This window comes from Heterocephalus glaber, unplaced genomic scaffold (assembly GCF_053883595.1).
Source record: "Heterocephalus glaber isolate CG9 unplaced genomic scaffold, H.glaber_assembly_v1.0 deba00000331, whole genome shotgun sequence".
Taxonomy (NCBI): Eukaryota; Metazoa; Chordata; class Mammalia; order Rodentia; family Bathyergidae; genus Heterocephalus; species Heterocephalus glaber.
Window position 1 is genome coordinate 61,098,206 of NW_028258142.1, and position 25,855 is coordinate 61,124,060.

General features: G+C 48.3%; 1 protein-coding gene across 24 annotated transcripts in view; it reads right to left on the reverse strand.

Moving 5' to 3' along the window:
- The window catches only part of Dlgap1 (DLG associated protein 1), a 779,881-nt gene that overhangs the window by 20,524 nt on the left and 733,502 nt on the right, over positions 1-25,855 (reverse strand). For all 24 annotated transcript variants that reach the window (XM_004853200.3, XM_087194445.1, XM_004853199.3 and 21 more), the window contains one exon: positions 6,052-6,473. In XM_004853200.3, the coding sequence (XP_004853257.1) occupies positions 6,052-6,473 (422 nt within the window). The remainder of the gene's footprint in view (positions 1-6,051; positions 6,474-25,855) is intronic.

Sequence of the window (25,855 nt, forward strand, 5' to 3'; positions counted from 1 at the left end):
GTCTCACTTATAAAAGCTGCTTATGTGCTGGGTCCATATTTCTCAGCTTCCATCAGCCATGTAACAGCAGCCTACATATTGTCTAGGTACCGAAATAGAGACCAGTTGAGCTTTTCACAGTGGATTGAAATGGAATCACTCTGTATCTCTGTGACCCTGTAACACACATTCCGAGTTTGCCTGCCATTCCTGGCTCCTCATTCCCTCCCCTAGGAAGGTCATGAACCCTAACTGGTCTTCCCCAAGGCAGCTTCCAGGAGCTCTGACCCTCTTCCACCTTGGCTTGGCCATGACGAAGTTGTGGGACCTGCCTCCTGTGACAGTGGCTGGTGGGACCCCCATTTTGGGAGGTGTGGCACACAGTCAAGGACGGAGCGGGTTGGAGCTGGGGGGACAGGCCTTGCTGGGCTTCCAGCAGCCGATCCACTGGTCACGACTGTGAGGGTCTCACAGGTCCACACAGAGTCCAAGCTGGGCCCGCACCTCTGCATGACGCCTCCACGGAAACCCAGGGCCAGGTCTGAGGGCTTCCGGAGAGCTATCCCGGGGAGATGCTCAGGGAGCAGTCGCCAGAGAGGACATGAGGCTCCACACTGTGCCCCGTATCTTGCCCTGCGTGTTTCTCTCTGTTCTTCCTTCCCAGCGTCCTTTGTCATGGGCTGGTGACCTCCCTGCTGCAGGTCTCACGGGGGCATCAGCAGAACCTGCTGGGGTGTGGGAGTCCCGATTTACAGCTGGTTTTCAGAGGCACAGGTGAAATGGCCCAGGGCTTGCGATTGGCATCTTCAGAGTGTATGTGTGCAGGCTTTGAAACCGAACTTTGACCTGAAGGACTGCATGCTACGTCCGGGCAGAGAACTGCTGTCCAGAGAGAGCTGAATTGGAGGACGCCTGCTGGTATGCACCGTGGCATGAGTTGCCTCCTTGCTGGCTGGCAGGAGAAAGCCCCACCCCTTTGCAGGACACGTCTGTGTTACAATTGTGATTGTGAGTGCGTGGTAGAGAAATTGACTTGAAGTTGTTTTTCTTCTGTATCTACGCATCCGCCTCTGCCCTATAAAATAAAAGAACCGTACACTGCGTTGGAGTCCACGGTGGTTGCACTCCACAGAAATAGGTCTTGCTGGCGAAAATAATCTGAGGTCTTGCTCTGCGAGTCAGCGCCGCTCTGCAGTTCCGGGGTCACAGATGCCCCACTGGGGAGCACGGCTGGCTGTCCAGCCCCCCCCCCCTTCCTGCCCCACTCCGCCCCAGGCTGAGCGGGAAGGGGTTCTCGGGCCCTCGGCCTGCAGCGCCCAGCGCTTGGTGCAGACTCGGAAGTCATCCCCGGGCACAGCACACACACTTCCTTTCGGTGGCTGCCACTTCCCCTGTGGTCACTAATTTCTGGCTGGCCAAGACTCAAAGCAGAGAGCAGGTAGCGTGTGTGTGTGCGCGCCCGCGTGCGTGTGAGTGTGCGCGAGCAGGGTGGGGGTGGGGAGGGGTCGTCACTTGCAAAGCAAGATGAGAATAAAACCGAAAGCAGCTCAGTCGCAGTGGTCGGGCTCCCTGCTCAGCAAGGCCTGGTGACGGCGCTGCTTGCTTTGTGGCCCAAGACCCTGGCCCTGGGCAGATGCGCCTGCTGACGGCCTCCTGGAGATGAGGTGCAGCTCGCACAGCCAGAGCTGGAACCAGGCCAGTCCCTGACCTCCTAGGCTCTAAGGCCGAGCTTCACCACCATGCGTGCAGCCTGGCCAGGAACAGTGGGACCACGCGCCTCCCACTCCCGTTCCGGGCCCTCAGCTTGTTGCAGAGGAAGCCAGCAAATTCCATGTGAAAAATACTGTGTGTCTTCAAATTTTTAAAAATGTATGGCTTTTTCTTTTTGGTACCGGGGATCAAACTTGGATCCTTGAGCTTGGGGGGGCAGGCGGCGGAACCACTGAGCTCAATGCCTGGCCTTAAAATGTCTGACTAAAAAGAGTCAGCTTAGTTAATAAACTAAGCTAAAATAAATCTTACTTTATAAAAAAACTTACTTTATCAAAAAACGCATTACAGGGAAAGACAGCTTGGCCTATGAGCCACCCCACATCCTCCCCCTTGCTTTGAACGCACTCATTCCGACCTCTCTGGCACTTTCTGCGGCGGCTCTGGAGCCCTCTGTCGTGAGGGTTTGTAGTTGGGCTGTCCTGGCTTGATTCAAAACGTTTCCCTTTTGGGGGTCCGGAGGAAGAGCCAGAAATCCCAGGGCGCCAGGTCCAGAGGATAAGGTGGACGAGGACGCACTGTCGTGTTTTTAGGGCCCTGCCTTTCCGCAGGGTGGGGCTTGGAAGCACCATTTGCCGTATTTTTTATCACACTTGGTAAAGAGGCTCAGGAAAGAGGGCTCCAGAGCAGCTTCAGAAAGTGGCCCGGACGATGGGATGTGCGTGCACAAAGCCAGAGGGAGGGCGCTGAGGGGACTGCATGGCAATGTGTCACTTCCTGTAATAAATTTTTAAACCTCTAAGCCTTCCCCGCTGTGTTTGACCACCCCTTGTATAAGCTGTGACTGTTCAGGAGGCAGAGAAGCAGCAGAAGGGCCGTCAGGCGACGCTTCCTCCTGGGCTGCTGAAACCTGAGCCCTGTCCCGAAGCACACAGCGGCTTCCAGTGGGAAGCTTGGTCCCATCTGTCTGCTTCCCTCGGTGGGGAGATAACACCAGTCGCGTCTCTGCAGCATACACGGCGCTGTCCCGTGGCACGGCCACCTCCGGACAGCTGTTCCACACAAGGGCACCATTGTCTGGGAAGAGCCGGTGTCACTTTATGGGCAGGGCTGGCCTGGGCGCATCTGTCAGCAGCTGTGGTGAGCAAGCCCGGCTGGCCACAGACCTGCATTACTGGGGTGTCAGCCAAACCCCGCTATCAGCTTGGTGGGGGGCGGGTGGTGAAGGATGCAGACAACGAGAGGTTTTGTTCTGCTCTGCTTTTATCAGGGAAGGGGAGAGTTCATGGGTCGGCTCTGGCAGTGTGCTTAGCGCGTTCCAGCCCCTGGGGAAGGGTTCCAGCCCCTGGCCGGCCCTTTCCCTGAAGGCGGCAACACGGTGATGGGGAACCGAGCAATGATTCTAAAATGAGGAGGATTTTCTCTTCCTCAAGGATCTCATAAAGATGATTACAACTTCTTCACACCCAAGGGCCGTACCTACTTCAAGCTGCCATGAGCAAATGGGTTCCTCCACTAAACTATTTTTTGGCTGTGGACATACTGTATTTTGAATTCAGAAAGATATTTCGTAAGATATCTTTTTGTGTGTGTGTGGTAGGGCGGACTGAACCCAGGGCCTGTGCACTGAGCTCCATCCCCAGCCCTTCTTATTCTTTATTTTGAGACAGGGTCTCACTAAGTTGTTACATTGCCCAGGCTGGGCTCGAACTTACAATCCTCCTGCCTCAGCCTCCCAGAGTGCTGGTGTTACAGGTGTGCATCACTGTGCCTAGCAGCTCAACTACTACTTTTAGTGTACAGTGGGGAATATTAAGTATACTCATGAGACATTTTCAAATATTTAAAGAGAGGGATAATTCTGATACCCTACAAAATAAATTAAGTGAGTATGATTAGAATGTTTCTCTCTATCCTACATATATCTTTTTGTGGAGATTATGAAGACAAGATCTCCCGGGAGGAGTTTATTAAGAAGCCACTTTTTTTTCTTCAAGAAGAACAATGAAAATTTATTACAGCTGGGCATGGTGGAGCATGCCTTAATCCCAGCACTTGGGAGGCTGAGGCAGGAGGATTGCTTCGAGTTCAAGGCCAGCCTGACCTACATAGTGAGACCTTGTCTCAACACCCCCCAAAACAACAATAATAATAATAATAATTCCATACAAAGGCACAGAAGGAAGAGGAGCCTCCTCGGGTAGGAAGTAAAGAATGTATCCGCATTTGCTCAGAGACAGCTGTAACTGCCTGACTTAGTCAGAAGGCAAGTTTTTCCTGATGTGTACAGATGAGAAACAAACAAACAAAACCCAGCGGCTTGGGACCTGGCTCTGCCTACTAAACAGGCCTGGCCTCTTCCCTCACCACCGCGCTGATTGAGAGAGAGAAAAGGGCCAGGGGTTTAGCTCAGTGGCACCACCGCACAAGGTCCTCAGTTTGATCCCCAGTACCCAAAAAACAAAAAGAGACAGAGAGAGAGAAGGTTCCATCAGGAACTGGTCACACCAAGGCATCCGCAGCTCTGGGCCGGCAACCAGAGGTGCGGGGAGGGTGCAGTGCAGTGACAGGCAGCGGCCCACAGGTCGGCGTGTTCTGCAGCCCTGGACAGGACACTGCCACAGAGCTGTGAGAGGGAAGCCGAGAGGCCCCTGTGGGTCCCCAGCCCGCTGCCGGATGGTGTGAGGACCAGCAGCTCTCCTGCATGTCCCCTCCGCCCATCCCCTCCAGATCACTTGATCCCAGGAGGTCAAGGCCAGCCTGGCAACATAACAAGATCTTGTTCTCTGTCCTCACCAAAAAGAAAGGAAATTATGATTGTTTTCATTAGGAATGTTAAGTGCGGCTAAGTTTAATAAATGTCCTTTGGAAGTGGGAACTGTAGAGTGAAGTGACGTGATACCTTGTGTCTCCTTTAAAGTACTCTGGGAAAAATAACAAAGCAAATGGAAGAAAATAAGACTGAGCTGGATATGGTGACACAAGTCTGTAATCGCAGTCCTCCAGGAGGCTGAGGCAGGAGGATTCCAAGTCCAAGCCCAGCCTAGGCAACTTCGAGGCTTAGTGGGACCCTTTCTCAAATAACTGAATACATATATACGTACGAGCTGTCAATAAAGAGCAGTGCAAAGGTTCTATATTCAACTCCTAGTACCAAAAAAGAAAGACCGGCCAGTTGGTGAACAAAGTGGTGAGCATGTGAAGAGTTCATTATATTAAACTCTCTACTTTAATGCATATTTTTATATGTTTGTGATTAAAAAGTTAAATGGTTATTTTTAAAAGAAATTTTTAAAAATGCATCATACCAACACTCAGGAGGTTGAGTCAGGAGGATCTCGAGTTCAAGGGCTGCCTGGGCGATAGATATAGTGAGTCCAAGGCCAGTTTGGACTACAGACTAAGAATTTGTCTCAAGAAAACAAAAACCTAAGACGAAAGCAAACCAAAGGACCAGCAATGTCGCTCAGTGGCACCACACCTGCTTGGCAAGCACAAGGTCCTGAGTTTGAGCCCCAGTACCTGCCCACCCCAAAGAAAACCAAAAATAAAAACTAAGTCAGGCATAGGGGCTTACATCTATGTTCCCAGCACTCAGGAGGCTGAGGCAGGAGAACTGCTTTGAGTTTGAGGTCAGCTTGAACTACACAGTGAGACCCTGTCTCAAAAAATAATAAATAAAATTGAAACTATATTATGACAACACTCTTCAAAGTGATTCCCTCACAAAAAATAAGCAGGCGGGCCAGGGATTTAGCTCAGTGGTTCCGCTGCCTGCCTCGCAAGTGAAAGGTCCCAAGTTTGATCCCTGGTTCGAAAAAAAAATTTTTTTTATTTTGAGACAGAGTTTCACTTAAGTTGCCCAGTCTGGCCTCAAACGTGATGCTCCTGTCTCAGCCTCCCAAAGTAGCTGGGCTTCCAAGTTATTTGTGTTAATTATAGTAGTGGCTGACTTTTTGCCTTCTTTAAAACCTAAAAGCGCACACTAGGCAGGCTCAAAAATGCAGTAAACATAGGTTTGTGCTGATCTACACACTAGCCTCGTCTTAATGTTGTGTGTCAAGGAGTTATAAAACCGAAGATGCTAAATGCCCGCTGCTCCTGTACCTATGGACCTAGAAACTACTGAAGTTGGAAGGCTTTGAGAATCAGCAGTATCTCAAGATCATCTTGGGGACCCCCCGGGGGTGATGGACAGAATTCCACGCTGAGTTTGCCATTTCTCAGAGGGAGAAAAGGAAGCCACAGGTCTGAGCTACACGCGTCACCTCTGCCCGGGCGCAAAAGCCACTGGGCTCCTGGCCGGCTCCGCCCATCCCGGGCCACGCCGGCGCCCAGGGTCGCACGCGCTTGCGCACTTACTGTCCTCGGGCAGGCTGTTCTCGCGCTCCTCCCGCTCCATTTGCTGGCACCAGCCCTCCATGCGGTCGCGCTCCGCCTGCAGCAGCTTCAGGAACCAGTGGCCGTCCCGATGGCACACGGACCGCTGCACGGCCTCCAGCGGGTCCTCCGTGATCGAGTCGATCCAGGGATCCGGAGGCGGCAGAATCGACGGGTCAAAATCCACGTCGAAGTCGTCGTCGGCCGCGCAGGCGTGGTAGTGGTTGCCCGAGCCTTGGATGCTGACCGTGGAGGTGCTGGCGTCCCGGGAGAACTGCCTGGCCATCGGGCCGGGACACGAATTGTCCTCTATGGATTCCAGGGAATTTTCCAGGTTATCGTGGAAGTCCAGGTCCGCCTGGACGGCTGTCGTCACGCTGTTGGATCGAGTGAACCTGCGGAAGCTTGAGAGAATGGAGAAAGGAGATTTAGTTTGGGAATGTTTTTTTTATTTTGTTTTTTTGGGACAGGGTCTCGCTGTGTAGCCCAGGCTGGCCTCGAACTCACAGTGATCCTCCGGCCTCAGCCTCCCGAGTGCTGAGATCACAGGCGTGCGCCACCACGCCCGGCAGCTCAGGGATATTTCTTGAAGCAAATCTACGGTCTACTTTTCTTGTGTGACGTAATCTTCTCATTGTGTATGGGGCGGGGACCCTTGATGTTGGCCATCCTGAAATTCAGGGTGCTGATGGTGAAGGACACAAATTCCACCGAGTCTGTCGGTGTGGCTGGCTTAGAAATGAGGGGAAAGAGCCAGCCTGGCCGAGGTGCTCGGGACCCTGCATCTTCCCTGGGGAAATTCCTCCCGAAGACTTCCTGACAGCAGGCTGGGCGCCCTTCACACGAGCGCCTTCGGTGGCGCTCGGGCCTGTCTGACGTTGGTTCAAAGCCTCTAGGGGGACAGTCGTGGTACAGGGCCCTTCTCCCCAAGTGATAAAAGACAAAGCGTTAACAGAGCCCATCCAGGCTCTTCACAGGCTACACATGGGGTTCAGTTTCTCACCCCAAGAGTGCAGTTGGGAGGTGGGGCGGTGGGAAAGGGCTAGGGAGCCATGGATTCCTTTTGTCAGCCAGGGGCAGGGACCGCGTGGATCCGACGTCATTTACAGCGCATGCACACGCGGCTTCCCTAGCCTCGGGAATGGGCAGCAACTAGGCCACCAAAGACGCAAGGTCGTGTGTCCATTATCCTCTCTGTGTTTATTTTAAGGTCACTTCCTGGTGTTTTATTTTACCTCACTGTACTACTGAGAGTTGAACCCAGGGCCTTCCCACTAAACTATACTGTGAGCTTTTATTTTTAGGCAAAGTCTCGCTAAGTCATTAAATTGCCCTGGTTGGGTTCAAATTGGAGAACCTCCTGCCTCAGCCTCCCAGACTGCTAGAGTTACAGGCGTGTGCCACATTGCCTGGCATATTTATTGTGATGAAATATACATAACATACAGTCTACCACGCTGGCCATTTTCAAGTGTACCATTCAGTGGGGTTAAGTGCGTTTACATCTCAGTGCAACCATCACTCTGTTCACCTCCAGAACTTTCTTTAGTTCTCCAGCCGAACCTCTGTTCCCAGAAACACTGAGCCCCGGCCCCGCCCCACCCCGCCCCGGCACCATCCCGCTTCCTGTCTGTCGAGTGCTACTCTGTGTCCCTAGTATAATGAACTCCTGGAGTGTCTGCCGTCCCTCAAGGCCGTACACGTTGGAGCCAGTGTTCGCGTCCGTCGCTGAGGGTACGTGAAGGGCGGGTGGGCGGGCAGTCACCCTGTGCTACAGCACGCGTTTTCCATGTCCGCCTGCTGACCCGCTGCGACCTGCTGGGAAGTGTGCTGGGCACACGAGCGTGCCTCTCTCTTCTTGAGCCCCTGCTCCAGTTCTTTGGGGCATAGACTAGCAGTGGAATTACGAGATCTGATGGCAGTCCTTTCTCACTTTTTTGAGGAATTAGCACCCTTTTATGGTTCCTCTCTGGATGTCTCCCAAGACCCTCACACACTCACAGGTGGGGCTTTTGGAAGGCGTCTTGATCGGGGGGTTCATAGCTGACCCACTGCTAGGAGGCGGGGCCTGACCGGAAGAGGCGGGGCCTGACCGGGAGAGGCGGTCATTGGGCACGGCCTGGAGGGTTTATTTCCCTCCGCAGCTCCTCCCTTCCTTCCTCTGCTTTGCCGCAAGCAGCTCTCCTTCTACAGGCCCAGCTGCAGCCGTGGAGCCTGCTGAGTATGGACTGAACCGTGAGCCAAGTAAACCTCACCTCCTGTAAGTTTCGGGTGTTGGGCCCCAGCAGCGAGGAAAGTGACTAAGACACAAACGTGGTTTTTTGCACAGTGGCTGTAGCATTTGGCATTCCTGCCACCAGGATTCCAGCTTCCCCACAGCCTCCTCAGGGTCTGTCCCGTGTTTCGCCAGTGGACATCCCAGTAGGTAGGCGGGGTACATGATCGTGCCATTCCAGGACAGCCTGCCACAGTGTGTTTTTGATTAATCTTCCATAATCAACAATGCCAGCCTCAAAGGACAGCGCACTAAACGATGTCCACATAACTTCAACTCTACCAGATTATGTGCTTGTTCTTAAGTATCCCAGACAGCTCTACTCTAGCCAATAAAAACGAATAGTCTAGTCCAGTGGTAGCGAACCTGTGGCCCACCTGCCGCAGCAAACTGTTTGTGCTACTGAAAGCTCTGAAAGGTTCACCATACTGGTCTAGTCTGTCAAAAATAATGGGGAGCGGGCTGGGGATTTAACTCAGTGGTGTCACAACTGCCTCGCAAGCTCAAGGTCCTGAGTTTGGTCCCTGGTACCAAAAAAAAAGGTGGGGGGAGGAAAATACAAGCAAGTTGTGTAGAAAGATTGGGAGCCACAAAAAAGGAGAGAGTACAGTCATCTCAATGAATCCATTCTTGAGCTGGGCGTGTTGGCGCATGCCTGTGATCCCAGCACTTGAGAGGCTGAGGCAAGGAGGGAAACCACGAGTTCAAGGCCAGTCTGAACTATGTAGCGAGGCCCTGTCTCAAAACACCAATAAATCAATCAGTCCATTCTTTCCCCCCCAAAAAGCGGCTGTAGTATTGACCAGCATCAGTTGTCAGGATGGACAAGCGACCACCTGTCTTAGGAAGACAGAGCAGCTGGAGCCAGCCTGTCTCACCTTGGGCTGTTTTTAAGAAAATGCATCTGTGGAAAATATCAGGTCTGGTTCCTCCTGTTAAGTTCTTCAGTGCTCTAATGGTCCCAACATGAAATCTTTAAAAATCACATCATGTGGAAATAAGTCTGCAAGCCACGTTCCAGGGCTCTGGCATCAGCAATGGCAGGGAAAACACTTTTCCTTCACGCTGCTGCCAGCCCCACTCACTCCTTGGTACTTTGGCTGCCTCCCACCGTCCCGTCCACTCCATGCGAAATGTCATCCCCAAGCTGCGTGTGTGTGAGCTGGACGCTTCGATTTGTGGCAGCTGACACTGTGGCTGTTCCACTAACACACAATCCCAACCACGAAGACATACGGCTTCCCGCTCCAAGATAATGTGCTGCCAGGGGCGTCCGTTTCCATGTCGACGGAGTTCCAGGCCCCACTGCCCTGCCAGTGCCACAACCACACCCACTGCCAGGAACGAGCCAGGGGCTGCTTCCTGCTCCAGTCCCTCTTCACGGAGCTGCTAGCAGCACCATCTCCCGGTGAGGGAGCCCCTGACTCATCCACCTTCTTAAGAAAAATGACTTGGCAGTAGATTAATAGAAGTCTGCAGTGTAGTCACCCAGAAAGAAATAAAAGTAAAGGACAATGGAAATGGTTTGGGATTAAGCGCGGTGCTTTGAACTTGGGCAGCCCGTCCAGGCTGCTAGTGTCTATCAATTAAGTCCCAGGCAAGTGCTTTCTTCTGCCAGCATTTTCAAAGAAAGTTGTGCTCCCCCCAAAACTGTGTCAGGCCTTTCATGTGGGTCCCTTCTGGGGCAGGGTGTAATCAAGTTGTGATTATTGTTTTACATTTTTGATAGAACACACCAGGGGAGTGCGGAGTCACTGCTGTATTTTAAAAAGGACGATCAGTGGCCGGGAGCCCAGTTTCCAGGCTGGACACTGCTTGGTCCTCATGTGCTTCTGAAATTGTGGCTTCTGAAAAAGCTGCCAGTCTCTGACCCAAGGAGCAGAAAGCCATGGGAAGAGAGACTGGGGGAATCGGTGTGACCCCTGGGCCCTGTCCCTTCTAGCACCAGACCAGTCGCTGCTCCCCAGCACCTCTGGGTTGCTTGGTCCCCGCTGTGAAGCCAGGTGACAGTTCTGGTCAGAGGATTCTCCAGCACCCCCTCCTCGGGCACTGACAGGCCTGTTCTTGTGCTGCCCACTTCACAGGGCTGCAGGAAAAGAAGATAAGTGGATGGTTAGGCGTGGTGGCGCACACCTGTAGCCTCAGCACTCAGGAGGCTGAGGCAGGAGGATTGCTGTGAGTTGGAGTCCAGCCTGGACTACTTACTAAGATTCTGTCTCAAAAAACAAAAAAGTGAACAGAAGCTAAGTGCACACTCAGCATCTTTACAACCCTTTCCTCTCCTTTTTTTTTTCAGTGCTGGGTCAGAACCCGGATAGTGCGCAGTGGGCAAGCTCGTAAGCCTGAGCTGAGCCCCTACCGGGTTTGGAGACCAAGTCAGGCACCTGGCCCCTTCCGCTCCCGCTCAGTGACCCAAGGTTGCTGTGGGGCGGCCGAGCCTTAGACCTTTCCCACAGAGCTCTGTTCGGGCTGCGGGGGTTCGGGAAACAGGGCCTCTGGACTCCTTGCCTGGATCACGAAGACCGGTCGGGAAGGGGCGGTGCCAGAGCAAGAACTGCTGGGTTTACTCTAGGGGCACAGGATAGTGCAGCCCCGGCAACAAGGTGCACGCCAGTCATCCCAGGATCTGGGAGGCTGAGGCAGGGGGATCGAGAATTCACACCTAGCCTGGGGAACTTCCAAGACCTTGTCTCAGAAAAAGTGGGAAGCTGGGGGGATAGGTCAGTGTGAAAGCCCTGTGTTCAGTCCCCAGCAGGGCAGTAAATAAATGAACAGAGAAGCAAACGAGCGCCTGGTGAGCTCGCACTGCTTCTGTAGTAAGCGGAAGCAAACAACAGTTTCCTGTGTAAAGACCCTCGGCCTCTGGCAGTGCATTTATGAAATATGAAGGGCAGAGTTGTCATCCGATGCTTCCTCAGGCTCGCAGGCAGCCTTTCTCCCTTCAGCGAGAGCGGACCTCACGTCTGTGATGGCTTCGGCCTGGAGGCCTTGCATGGAGCTGGACACAACGTCCTCAAGGAGAGCATGGCCCAGAAGGGGCCGCTGCGCCCCCAAACGGAGCCTGAGGTCGCCCCTTGGTGCCAGCCCCAGGGCAACTGACAGGGCCCGGGAATCCTCGGAGTCTCTTGCTAGGGTTGGACGGAAGCTCACGGGTCAGAGGGCCACTTTTCTTTCTGCAAGCTCAGTTTTCTTGAAAAATAGGTAAGAAGGGAGGAAGAAAGCAAAAGATATGGAGGGAGGACAGCAAGGCCGGGGGAAGGAGGGAGGGAGGAAGGGAGGGAAGAGGGAAGGGGAGAGAGGGGAGGGAGGGAAAGAGAAAGAGGAAAAAGCAGGGAGAGAAATGTGAGCACAGCAGCCGTTTTGCCAAGTTCCAGCCTTTGAAATTTGAAACGCAGGAGGCCTTGCCTGGAACGCTTGGGTGCGCAGAGAGGACCTGTTTGCTGGGTCTTTGTTTCTTTGGTTGGTTTTATGAGACAGGGTCTCTCTGTGTAGTCCAGGCTGCCCTGGAACTCACGGGGATCCTCCTGCCTCAGCCTCCCGAGTGCTGGGACAATGGCGGTGTCAACTTGACACTAAGCAGAGGTCAAGCGTGGCGCTTGCTCTGTGGTTCTCCGAGGGAGCCGTGAGGAGTGAGGAGGTCCCAGAGCCGCCAGGTCGGCCAGGCTGACCTGTGCTTGGCTGCCGCAGGCTTCAGCCGCCTGGGTCCTAGGCCGGGCTGGCGGGAGACGCTGGCTCCACTCTCACATGTCCTGTGCGCATCCTGCTCACCTGACAGGCGGGGTCACCGGGCCCAAGTATTCACGCATTCCAGTCCCTGGAGTCAGAGGCCCTCGGGGCGGGGGGTGCTGTGCTGGGGGGAGGCGGTGCGGCCGGCCCACGTGTGAGCCCCAGCCACCAGCATGGCCTGAGCGTGCGAGGGAGGAGACGCTGAGCTCGGGCGGCAGAGGCTCACGGACGGGCTGCGTTCGCTTCTCTCTCCTCGCCCGGCGGTGACAGCGCCCCCTGCTCCTGCCTCAGGTCGGCCGGGTGACTGGTGTCACTTACAAGCACAAGACGATTATTTTTTCTCAGTACGGGGCGCCACCCAGGGGTGCTCTGCCACTACTGAGGGGCATCCCCAGCCCTTTCTCGAGGCAGGCGGCAGGACCACTGAGCTAAATCCCCAGCCCCCCAGTCTTTTCTCATTTCTTTCTTTTATTTTGGTACCGGGGATCGAACTCCGGACCTTGCACTTTCGAGGGACGCAGCGGAACCACTGAGCTAAACCCGGCTCATGTGGACCAATTCTTCACAAGGAATGTATTTATTATGTGTCACAAACACTAATAAAAATAAATGGGGGAGGGAGAGAGGGGAAGGAAAAACCCTATAGGACAATATCCTTCATGGGCAGAGACACAAAAATTCTTACCCGAATTTTAGCCAATCAAATCTAATAATAAAGAGGATTATACAGGATAATGAAATTGGGTTTATCCCAAGGATACAAGGTTGAGTAAACATTAAAAGACATTAATGGGGGGGGCAGGGATTTAGCTCAGTGGTTTCACCGCCTGCTGCGCAAGCGCAAGGACCCGAGTTCGATCCCCGGTACCAAAAAACCCCACAAAAAAACCAAAAAACCAAAAAAAAATTAATAGGGGCCAGGGATTTAGCTCAGTGCCACCGTGACTGCCTCATAAGCACAAGGTTCTGAGTTTGATTCCCAATACCGAAAAAAAATAATGTACTTTGTATATGTGATAAAAAACATTAATAAAGAAATTATTCAACATGAGACAACTGGAGAGCCACATGAAGCAAGGAAGTTGTGTCTTTTCCTTGCATCATACGCAAAACTTAGCTCTAAATGGATCAAAAGCCTAAATTGAAGAGCTACAAATACAATATTCTTGAATGAGCATTTAGGGTCAAATCTTTATGATCTTGGATTGAGCAATGCTTTCTTAATTTTTTTTTTTGTACTGGAGATCGAACTCAGAACCTTGCTCTTGGAAGGCAGGCGCCGGACCCACTGAGGTAAATCCCTGGCCCACTTTCTTAAATTTGACACAGAAAGCACAGCCAACAAAAGAAAAACTAAATGGGACTTACTCAAAATCTACAACTTTTGTACATCAAAAGACCTTATCCAGGGCCAGGGATGTAGCTCAGTGACGCCATACCTGCCTCACAAGCACAAGGTCCTGAGTTTGATCCCTGGTACTGAAGAATAAATAAATAAATAAATAAATAAAAAGCTCTTATCCAGGGCAAGGATTTAGCTCTGGTTCCGCCACCTGCCTCGCAAGCGCAAGGACCCAAGTTCGATCCCCAGTACCAAAAAAAAAAAAAAAAAACCAACCCCAAAAGACCTTATCCAGACAGTGTAAAGACAACTCATAGAGTTGGAGAAAATATTTCCAAATTTTTAATTTGGTAAGGATCATGTATGCAGATTATACAAAAAAAAAAGCAAAACAAAAAAACCCTTTCAACCACAAAAACACAAACTAAGCTAGGCATGGTGGTGCACACCTGTGACCCCAATTTGGTAGGCTGAAGCAGGAGGACTTCAGGGCCATCCTGAACTACAGAACAAGACCCTATTTCACACAACGACAGCACCAACAACAAAAAGACACAACACCCAATTCAACAGCCTGATTAAAAACTAGGCAAGGAACTTGAATTGACATTTCTCCAAAGAGACATACAGATGGCCAACAGACACACGAAGATGCAACAGCATGGAATATTACCCAGACATGACAAGGAGTGAAGAAATCATACATGCTACAGCTGGACAAACTTCAGGAAGCATTAATACCTTCCATGGGCCAGCAGGCCAAAGGAATGGGGAGTGACTCCTTAATAGGTAAGGAATTTCTGTTTCTGTTAGTCAAAATATTTTGGAAATAGATAGTGGCAATGGTTATACAATATTATAACTGCATTTAATACCACTAAATTCTGTACTCAAAAGTGGTTAAATGCTAAACTTTATGTTATATGTATTTCACAGTAAATTTTAAATTGACCAATGCAATTCATCATACCAGTAGTCTAAAAATGAAAAGCCATGCAATATTTCAATAGATTCCAGAAAAGCATTTGAAAAAATCTAACATCTATTCTTGATTATTATTCTCAGATAGAAAGGAATTTCCTCCATTGGATAAAGGGTATTTATTACAAACCTAAAGCTAACATCATATGTTTTATTTGTTTGTTTGTTTGTTTGTTTGAGACAGGGTCTCAAACTATAGCCCAGGCTGGCTTCAAACTCAAGGTGATCCTCCTGCCTCACCTTCCAGAGCGCTGGGATTGCAGATGTGCACCATCATATCCAGCTCTCAAAATTAAAAGATTAAAAAAAGTGCTTCCCAGACAAGTTATGTGGAGAACAAAGGAGCTCATGTGAAGATGTTTGATGTCATTATGCATCAGGAACACACCAGTCCAAACCACAGTGATTGAACACGAGTAAACCTATTAGCATTTGCAAAATTTAAAAACTGACCACCCCGAGTGTTGACGCGAAGGTGAAGCAATGGGAACTCTTACGGCACAGCCACTGTGGACAGCCCTTTGGCTATTCCTCACAGCACTGAACGCTCACTCACCCTCAGACCCAGCGATTCTCCCACTGTGTGTTTACCCAAGAGAGATGAAAGCATTCGTGCACACATGCTCACAGAGCTCTGTCTCCAGAGAGTGGTGAGCAAGTGACCTGACCCAGAAACCAGTGGGAGCAAAGCAAGACCAAATTCCAGCAGGGCAAACATTAAATCCCGTAGCTCCACGTCCACCACCTGAGGCAAGCTATGGTGAGATGAGAACTCCAAAGGGCCTGGGTGGCTCCATCCCTATAGCACTGCTGGTGTTTGGAGCCCTCATGGCTTCTCTTGGGTTGGCTTTGCTCACTCCTTCAGCTTTTCCTCAGATGCTCCAGCTTCCTGGGGTCTCCACCGCACCCTCAGCTTCACTCTCACAGCTTCACACACTGTGCCCCCTCTCAGGGCCACACTGCCTGGCCCCTTAGGCCTTCTTCTGAAATCTGGGTGGAAGCCTTCTTGACCCTGCAACTCTTGTGTTCTGCATGCCTGTAAAATGCACCAGGTGGTTGCCGCCACACCCTTTTGCATCATGGCTGCAGGGGCCTCTGAGTGCCTGGATGACTGAACTTTGTGGAACAAAATCCCAGGAAGCCCAGGCCTTTCTCCAGGCTCTTTTCTCGTTTTTTTGTGGAAGGGTCTCCCTTTGTAGTTCAAGCTGGTCCTGAACTTACTATGTAGTCCGTATTGGCCTCGAACTTGCAGTGATCCTCCTGCTTCAGCCTCCCAAGTGCTGGGGTTACAGGTGTGAGCCACCACGCCCAGCTTCTAGGCTCTTTTCTTTCTTTCTTTTTTTTATTGGTACCTGGGATGGAACTCGGGTCCTTGCAGGGTCCTTGTGCTAGAAACCACTGAGCTAAATCCCTGGCCACCAGGCTCTTTTCTTAAAGTCTTTCACTTTTCCACCCAGGAGTTTGCAAAGAGTGGTGTCTTTCAGATTCCTCCCATGCCCTCAAGACATCCTTTGTATTCTCTTGACGTAAAGTACTGGCTTCTCTTAATGCTAATCTTTTCAGCAACCAAGCTGTCCTCTGCTTCAACTTTACACACACAAGCTTTACAGGAGTTTCCTTTTCTGTGAAATTTAAAACTTTAAAAATCACTCAACTATTTTGTTTGCTCTTGATTCTCAATGCAGAGCTGGCTAAACCCTCCCAGTAGAATCTGTGCTACAGCCTAAATGTTGGGCTGCCTTGAAATTTCTTCTGCCAGATTAGTCTGCTGCCCTTAATCGAAGTCTTCTGCAAAGTCTCAGGGCATAAGCAAAATGTAGACAGATTTTCTGTCAGGGCATAACACACATGGCCTGGAGTCCAGCTACCAATGCGGTCCTTGTTTCTAACTGAACCCTCCTGGGCCTGGCCTTTATCATCCGCACTGCTATCGGCATTCTGGTCTTCTAAGCTCCAATCAGACTCTCCCACTGTGCTTGGCTCACAACTTTCTGGGGCTGCTTCTCTAGCCAGCACCTCCAAACCTTTCCAAACTCTTCCTGAAAGCCAGTTCCAAAGCCTTCTGAATCACCTGGTCAAGTGTAGTCACAGTGAGGACTCCACTTCTCTGGTTCCAAAAATCTATCTTAGTCACTTTCTTTGTTGCTGGGACAAAATACCTGACACCCGAAACTTAAGGAAGGAAAGGTTTATTTTGGCTCACAATTTGTAGCGCTTTCAGTCCATAGTCAGCTGGCTCCAAGGCAGAACAACGTGGTGGAAAGGCCTAGGGAGAGGAAAGCAGCTCAGGGCTTGGCACACAGGAAGCAGAGCTTGAGAAGGGAGTGCTGGGCAGGGAGATAAACCCTTCCAGAAGGGCCACACCCCTACTGACCCGAGGTCAGTAATAAGCCTCCTCCCAAAGGCCCTGCCAATGAGTGCCTCAGTCCCATGGGGGACACCTAGTTATAAACCATCTCTTCCACAATACACTCCAAACCACAACAGCTAAGCCAGGTGTAGAGGGACACACCTGTAATCCCAGCTGTCAGGGTGACTGAGGCAGGAGCAGTACAAGTTTGAGGCCACTTTGAGCAACTTAGACTCTATCTCAAAATAAATTTCAAAAGAGCTGGAGGTGTAGCTCAGTGATAGAACACGTGCCTCCCATGGGGTGAGGCCCTGGGTCCATCCCCAAGACTGAAAAAAGAGAGAAAAAAACAAAAAGATGTATTTTTCATGAACTTTTTTTTTTTTTTTTGTACCAGGGATAAACTCAGGAACTTAGGCTTTCGAGGCAGGTGCATAGCCACTGAGCTGAATCCCTGGCCCTTCATGAACTTTTTAATTAGACGGAAACTTTTTAGAACGTTGATTTTTAAAATGTTACACAATCGAGTGCATAGAATGATTTGAAAAACTTTTAAGTGTTCAAGGGCTGGAGATTACCTCAGTGGCAGAGATGTGTGAGGCCCCAAATATTCGTGGAAAAAGTGTGGCTAAAAAGAACTTATAGCTCATGACTAATGGATGGGGCTATGGAGGCTTTTATTTCTGTAATCAGTAAATTTTTATAATATAGAAGTACTATCTTGCTTTTCTTATCATTCACCAAAGTATGCAATAATACACAGTGCTTGGAGACAGACATAAAATAAACAGAAGCCATGCGCATCTGCCTTCTCTTCCCAAGTAGACTTCTGAGCTCTTTGGGAACCGAAACCCTAGTCCTCCTCCGTGCACTCGCTGTTGCAAGGAGACCCCGGGGCTCTGTCACACAGTGGGTCTGAAGTCACCTGAGGAAAAGGCGCTCTCAGAGCGGAGCGGAGCGGGCTAGGTCTCCACCTTGGTCAACAGCGAGGGCTGTTTTCCTAGATTTAAGAATTAGCAGCCTCACAGGAATGTGGGGAGCTGTGAGGAGAGGAAGGGAGGATGCTGGAGGCCTTGGGGGTCCCGGGGAGGCGGTGCCAGAAGCACACGCGGCCGTGTGGCTCTCAGGTCCTGGTTTAAGGGAAGCAGTCTCGGTTCAGAGCATCCTCTGCGTTCGGGTTCGCCGGCGGGCGGGCTGCCTCGAGGACACGTAAACGGAGACCTTGACGCTACCTTCCCCGCGCTGGCCCTGGGGTCGCGGGGTGCACACGGCTCCTCTGCTGTCCCCTTGCGTTTTGTTTTGAAGGTGTCTGGGGCGCCCGCACGGAGAACCCCAGCACGCCGCGTCAAGGCCTTCTGGAAGCAGACCGCTCGTTTCCTGGTGCACTTCATTTTTTAACCAAGGGGTTCTTAACGTTTTCTTTGCTTTGGACTTGGATGCTGAAGAGCACCCTAACTTTACAAGCCCGCCACTTCACAATGCCCTTAGGAGCACCAGGCTGGGTGAGGTCCGGGCTTCCCAACGGAAATGCGTTTCCCAGCTTCTCAAAGTCACACCAGCTGCATTTCCGGGCGCTATCTGGCGCCATTTTCTTTCTTTTCTCACTTTTGCTTAGCCTGCTGCTTTTTATCAGCCTGTCTACTTGGGGAAGGAAGAGATGCCCGCTATTGTTCGTGGCCATTCGGTGAGAAAACTACAGACTGGTCAGCAACACCAGACTGAAAAGAGAAAACCTGGAGGCTGGTTCTGTAAACTCAGCCACCCAATTCTGCTTTTTAAGATCCTATCTGAGTGAATTACTAAAAGAATTATAGTTAGGGGCAGAGATAAAGGTAAGCCCTTCACGTTTGACAATGGGTCTCCTTTGCACAGGCTGAAAACAATCATTAACATCCATTTAAATGCTTATTACTCTGCGCTGGTTAAGGAGAAGGTGACCTCTGTGGAAAGGTATGTTGGGGAAGTTAAGCCCGGAAATTGGACTGCCAGCCTGTTTAGGGCATGAATTTTAAATAAATGGCTCAGTTGATTGAGGAACTGACTGTCTTACAAACTTCAACAATTCAGTAAATGTTCAACTTTTAAAAACATAACAACCTCCGCTATTTGATGTTTGGGGGTGGAGGTGAGGTAGGCAGTACTTAGAGCTGCTGGATGTGGGTCAGTGTCAGGGTGTGAATTTAGAAAGACGGCGGACTGCAGCGGGAATGTTTGATGTAAAATAGGAGACGGAGAGGGCTTTCTTTTATTTTTTTTGAAGAAAAGGCAGTAATAGTGCCTCCCCCCGCCCCCCGCCCCAGTACCGGGGATTAAACTCAGGACCTTGCACTTGCCAGGCAGGTTCGGTGCCACTGAGCTACATCCCTGGCCCTAATAGTACTTTCCTAAAATTTCAGTCCTTAGCGATACTGCCTGGGCTCTAAACAGAGTAGGAAACAGAGCTTCCTATACGTCTGGTATTGCTCTAAAAGTTTTACATATATGCAACAACACCCCTCTAGGACAACATATAGAGGTTAATATGATTACCCACCTCTTTATTTATTTGAGATAGGGTCTTACTATGCAGTTCAGAACTTGTGGCGATACTCCTGCCTCAGCCTCCAGAGTGCTGGCATTACACGTGTGTGCCACCACACCCTCCGCACCCTCTTATAAAATAATACTTTATTTTAAAAGCAGTTTGAAGTTAACAGCAAAACTGAGGAAAAAACTCGGAGTTCCCATATCCCCCTCCTCATGTAAACACAGAAGCTCCCCTACCAACATGCACTACCAGGGAGACAGGAGATCAGGGCGTGGCAAAGCTGGCTGGGGAAGTGGGCGGGAACTACAAGATCCTGGACGCACTTGCAGAACCGTTCCCTGCACGTGGACTTCTCTCCAGAACTGGAGCAGGTTTTCTACAGGAGGCCTAGTCCTGCTGTCAGCCTGAGGCGTGGATCGCAGCACCTCCTCTCAGGACCTGGACTTCGAAGCTCGAAGGTCTTGCGGGTTTTCTCGAGATTTGGGTGGCATGAAATGGCAGAGATGCCATGGAGAACCTACTATTGTGGCTTTCCTCACGGAAGCCCACTAGTGTTTTTACTGTCTCTTGTTTTACACTTTTTTTTTTTTTTGGTACCGGGGATCGAACTTGGGACCTTGCACTTGCGAGGCAGGTCGGAACCACTGAGCTAAATCCTGGCCTGTTTTGCATTTTTTGAAATGTCAAGTAGTTGCAGTTGTTACTGGGGTTCTAGGCGGTTGTGAGCTCTTTCTAGATTTTTTTCTTGTTGTTCTGAAAGGCCGCAGCAACCATGAAGTTAACGGCCATGGGGTCTTTTGTACCCCCCACTCCTCAGGCTGACATCAGAGCTAGCCAAACCTATCAAAACCCTGCTTAATTTCGCACAAGAAGAATTGAAGATGGCACTTTCTGATTGGTCCCAGGTACAGAGTCTGGGAACTTTTTCTGCGCATGTGTCCTGCAGCTCAGTGATTGGCAGGCCACGCCCACTTGCCCAGATGGCTGGCCACGCCCTAAATTCTGCTTCAGAGTCCTACAGCACAGGGCCTTTCAGACTGGCTTGTGCTGCTTAGTAATGCATTTAAGTGTCCTCCATGTCTTTGGGGGGCCTGATAGCTCTTTTTAAAGCACTGAATAATATTTCATCATGTAGATGTGCTACAGTTTAATATTCACTACTAGAGGACACCTTGGATATTTCCAAGCATTGGCATTATGAATACAGCTGCTATAAAATTACTCATGTGCAGGTGTTTGAAACGTGTTTGCAGTTCATTTGGTTAAATTCCAAGGAGCACAATTGCTGGATAAGAGTCTTTGGTTTTGCAAGAAACCACCAGCCTCCCAAGTGGCGGATCCATTCTGTGATGGCCCAGCAGGGAGAGGGAGTCCCTGCTGTCCTCACCTGCACCAGTACTGGCCACAGTCAGTGTCTTCGACGTGGCCATTCCAATAGGTGAGCGGTGTCTCTTTCTTAATGTGCAACTCCCGAGTACCATGATGTGAACCACTTTTTCTCAGCGCACTTGTCGTCTGCATCTCCTAACTGGTTCAGCCCTTCTGCTTTTTCTTGTTGCCAGGCAGGGGTTGAGTCCATGGCCTGCCACATGCCTGGCAGCCACTTACCACTGAGCAACACTCCCAGCCCTGTGCATTTTTAAAATTAGGTTGCTCCTTTTCTTATTGTTGAGCCTTAGGAGTTCTTTATATATTTTGGATAACAGTCCTTTATCATATTTGTCTTTTGCAAAAGCTTCCTCCCAGTCTGAGGCTTACCTTATTGTTTTTCACAGAGCAGAAGTTTTTTATTGTGACAAACTTCGACTCATCAGTTATTTCTACCATGGATCTGACCTTTAGTTTGTATCTAAAAAGTTATCACCATATCCCAGGTCACATGGTATTTCCCCTAAGTTATCTTTTAGGAGTTTAGTAGTTTTGTCTTTTACATTTAGGCCTAGAATCCATTTTGAGAGAATTTTTGTAAAGGGCATAAGGTTGGTGTCTAGAATTATTTACTAGGCTGGGGATTTAGCTCAGTGGTTCCAGTGCCTGCCTCGCAAGCCCAAGGTCCCGAGTTTGATCCTCGGTACAAAAAAAAAAAATTATTTACTTATTTGTTCCGCATGTGGATGGCTGTTTGTTCTAGCATCATTTATTAACAAGACTATGTCCTTCCACTTTACTGCCTTCCCTCCTTTGTCAGAGGTCAGCTGACTAGACTGGGTGTGTTTCCGGGCTCTCTCTGTCTCATTGAACTGTCTGCTTCTCACACACACCACACTGCTGATTCCTTCAGCTCTGCTGCAGTTTTGAAGTCAGGCAGAATCGGTTCTTGGCATTGGTCCTTCATCTGGATCTTTAGTCTCTTTATATAAACTCTGGAATCAGCTTGTTGATATCCACAGAGAATTTCCTGGGATTTTCATAGGGCTGGGTTGAATCTATAGATGAATGTGGGGAGAACAGGCATCTTCATAATATTGATCTTCTTATGAACATGGAATATTTTTCCACATATTTAGTTTTTCTTTGATATACTTCATCAGAGTGCTGGCGTCTTCCTCATATACCTCTTGCACATATTTTGTTAGATTATTCCTAAGTATTTATTTTGGGGGATGCTAATGTAAATTATAATGTACTTTTTTGTTGTTGTTGTTGTTGTTGTTTTTTGGTACCGGGGATCGAACTTGGGTCCTTGGGCCTGCATAGCAGGCAGCGAAACCACTGAGCTAAATCCCTAGCCCCTATAATGTACTTTTAATGTCAAAGGAGGCCACTTGTTCATTGCTGGTCTACAAGGAAGTGACTGATTTTCATATATTAACCTGATGTCCCACAACCTTGCTGTAATTGCTTATTCACTCCAGGAGTTTTTGTTGGTTTGTCTGTTCTTTTGGATTTTCTCCATGACCAATGTTGTCATCTGTGAGCAGAGTTTTGTTTCTTCTTTCCAATTTATATACCTTTTATTTCCTTTTCTTGTCTTACCACATTAAGAAAGAGGAGTGAGAGGGGACATCTTTGCTTTCTTCCCTTCCTAGTACTGGGATTGAATGCAGGGCCCTCATGCTGAGCTACATCCCCTGCTCTTTCCTATTTTGAGATGAGTGTCTTGCTAAGTTGTCCAGGTGGGACTCAAGTCCTCCTGCCTCAGCCTCCCAAGTGCTGGGATAACAGGTGAGCCCCACCACGCCTGACTGTTTATTTCTTCCTGTTTGAGTTTTGGGCAATTGTGTTGTTTTAATCACTTTCTTGTTGCTAAAACAAAATACCCCACATCCACAATTTAAGGCAGGTCAGTTTTGGCTCACAGCTTTTCTTATTTTATATATTTATTTATTTATTTTTAATATTTTCATTTATTCAATGCTTTTTTTTTTTTGTACTGGGGATTGAACTCAGGACCTTGAGCTTTCAAGGCAGGCACCAGAACCACTGAACTAAATCCCCAGTCCTAGCTCACAGCTTTTAGGGGATTCAGTCCATCCATGATAGGCTGGCTCCAAGACAGGAAGGCTATGGTGTAAGGGTCTGGTGGAGAAAAGCTACTCACATCATGGTGACCACAAGGCAGTGAATAAGGCCAGGGAGGGAGATGCATCCTTCCTGTCACACTAGTGACTACCTCTTCCAGTCAGCCCCACCTCCCAACAGCACATTAGCTATGACTAATCCTCTTGTGGTTATGCCACCCCACGATCTAACTGCCTTTTAAACTCATGAGGCTTTGGGGGATACCCCAGATCTAAACTGCAATGCGTCTTTCAAGGAATGATTCTATTTCATTTGGGTTATCAAATCTGTGGGCACAGAGTTGTTCATAATATCCCTGTACTCCCTTGTATGTAAAATCTGTGGTGATATCCCCTGTTTCATGTCTAATATTAATTTGTCTTTTTTCTTTCAAAATTAGCCTGGCTAGAGACTTATCACTTTTATTCCTCTTTTTGAAGAACCACATTTTAGCTTCGTTGATTTTATTGATTTTGTTTTCAATTTCACTGATTTCTGTTCTAATTTTCATAATTTCTTTTCAATTCTTTCTCTCTTAAATTTTCTCATTTCCTAAGGTGGGAGCTTAACTAAGTGCCTTCAGATCTTTCTTTCAATATTTGTATTCAATGCTGTAGATGGCCTTGGAGCACTGCTTTGGCTCAATCCTATACATTTTGTCTGTATTATTATTATTATTATTATTATTATTATTATTATTTTTGGTACCGGGGATTGAACTCCGGTCCTTGCGCTTGTGCAGCAGGTGGCGAAACCACTGAGTTAAATCCCCGGCCCTTGTTTGTATTATTTTATCTAATTTGATTTTACTTTTCGTGCTGGTGGAAATCAAATGCAGGACCTGCTGCATACTAGGCAAACACTACTGAGCTATGCTGCTCCTCCCTAGGCCCCATCTCATAAATTTCGATAAGTTGTATTTTCATTTTCATATTATTTCAAAATATCTTTAATTTTTTGAGATCTCTTATTTCACCCTTTTATAATTTAGAGGTGTGTTGTTTAGATCTCTAATTATTTTGGGAATATCTAGCTATCTTTCTGTTGATGAGTTCCAGTTTGATTTCATTATGATCTGACTGCAGTGTTATTTATTTAATGATTTACTTACTTATTTATTTATTATTTTGAGACAAGCTTTTGCTATACAGTCCAGGCTGGTCTTGAACTCATTCCTTAGCCCAGGCTGGCCTTAAACTCACAGTCCTCCTGTATCAGCTCCCTAAGTGCTGTAGCCCCACATAATTTTTATTTGTTAAGTACTTTATGGCCCAGGATGTGATCTGGCCTAGTTTGGTGATGTGAGTTGAAAAGAAAGTCTAATCTGCTGTTGTTGGATGCAGTAGTCTACAGACACCAGTCATGCTCAACTTACCAACAGCGCTGCTAGTTCAACTGTGTCTCTCTGGATTTTCTGGGTTCTGGATCTGTTTCTGGTACAGAGGCACTGAAGTCTCTGACCACATAGTAAGTTACCTCCTTCTCTTCACAGTTCTACCAGTTGTCTGTTGTTGGGTGCACATAATATTAAAGACTTACATGTCTTCTTTGAGATTTAACCTTCTCATTATTCACTAGTGCCCCTCTTTATAAAGCCTGATAACTTTCCTTGCTCTGAAGTTTGCTCTGTCTGAAATTAGTATAGTTACTCCTATATTTTTTCTTTTTTTCCCTTTTCTTTCTTTCTTTCTTTTTCATTTTTCTTTCTTTCTTTCTTCCTTGTGCAGCACTAGGCAAATGGTCTACTACTGAATTTCATCCCTAGCCCCTGTCCCCTTTTAAAGTTTTAAAAAATTTGAAACAGCATGTCACTAAGTTGCACAGGCTGGCCTCAAACTTGTGATCTTCCTGCTTCAGCCTCCTGAGTGCTGGGATTATGGCATGTGCCACCATACCCAGTTCATATTTAGTTCTTTTTTCCCCTGTCTTTTAATGGTGTAGACTATGAATGTTTAGATGATTGTTGATACAACTGGATTAATGTCTACATATTTGTTACTATTTTCTATGTTTTTTCTCCTATAGTTTTTATGTTTTCAGTGATTTTTTTTTTTTATACTTGATCTTAGCCAAAAGGCTGGAAGTGATTCAGTGATTTTTTTTACTGAGCATTTTTTTTTTGTATTGGGGATTGAACTCGGGACCTTTCGTGTTCAAGGCAGGCGGTGGAACCACTGAGCTAAATCCCTGGCCCTACTGAGCATTTTTGTGATTCCATTTTCTCTCCTTTCTTAGCACACAAATTACACTTCTTTTCTTACTTTTTTTAGTTGTTGACCCAGATTTTACACCAAAACTTTACAATTAATAATCTATTTCCACTTTCTTTTGTTTTTTCTTTGGTACTGGGGATCGAACTCAGGTCCTTGCGCTTGCGAGGCAGGCAACAGAACCATTGAGCTAAATCCCCGGCCCTATGTTTCCACTTTCAAATAATATTATGGCATTTCACAGGTAATGTATTTTATTTAGATTTTTTTTGTATATCCTTTTATTGGTACATTTTAGGTGTACAACATAATGACATTCATCATTGGAGATATGCACCTTTACATACTCTCTTGGTTCTTATTTTTCCCCCTTCCCTTACCCTCCCTTCAACCCCTCCATTCCTCCCTATTTACAAAGACTTTGTTTCCATTTTTTTCGTTTTCTCATATTAATTCCATTCCCTTCTTTCCTTTCCCCTCCCCCTCCCACTTTCCCCTCCCTTTTGCCCCTTTTCTTCCTATTTCACATTATCTATTAAAGGTAATGTATTTTATAATAGCTAAATATTTCCAATTGCTATTGCTTGTTCTTTGTTTAATTGCTACCATTCATTTCACTTATATAAAAGAATATATTTGAATATAGACTATAGTGAATATATACTTGACTATACTTTGCTATTAGTTTGAATAAACTCATCTTTAGATTAAGAATTTTAAAAATAAAATTTTAAATTTTAGTTCTGATCTATATCGTTTTCCTTCTCTCAGAAGAATTTAACTTTTTTTTTTTTTTTTTCTAGTTCCAGGGATTGAACTCAGGACGTTGTGCTTTCGAGGCAGGTGTGTTGCCACTGAGCTAAATCCCTGGCCC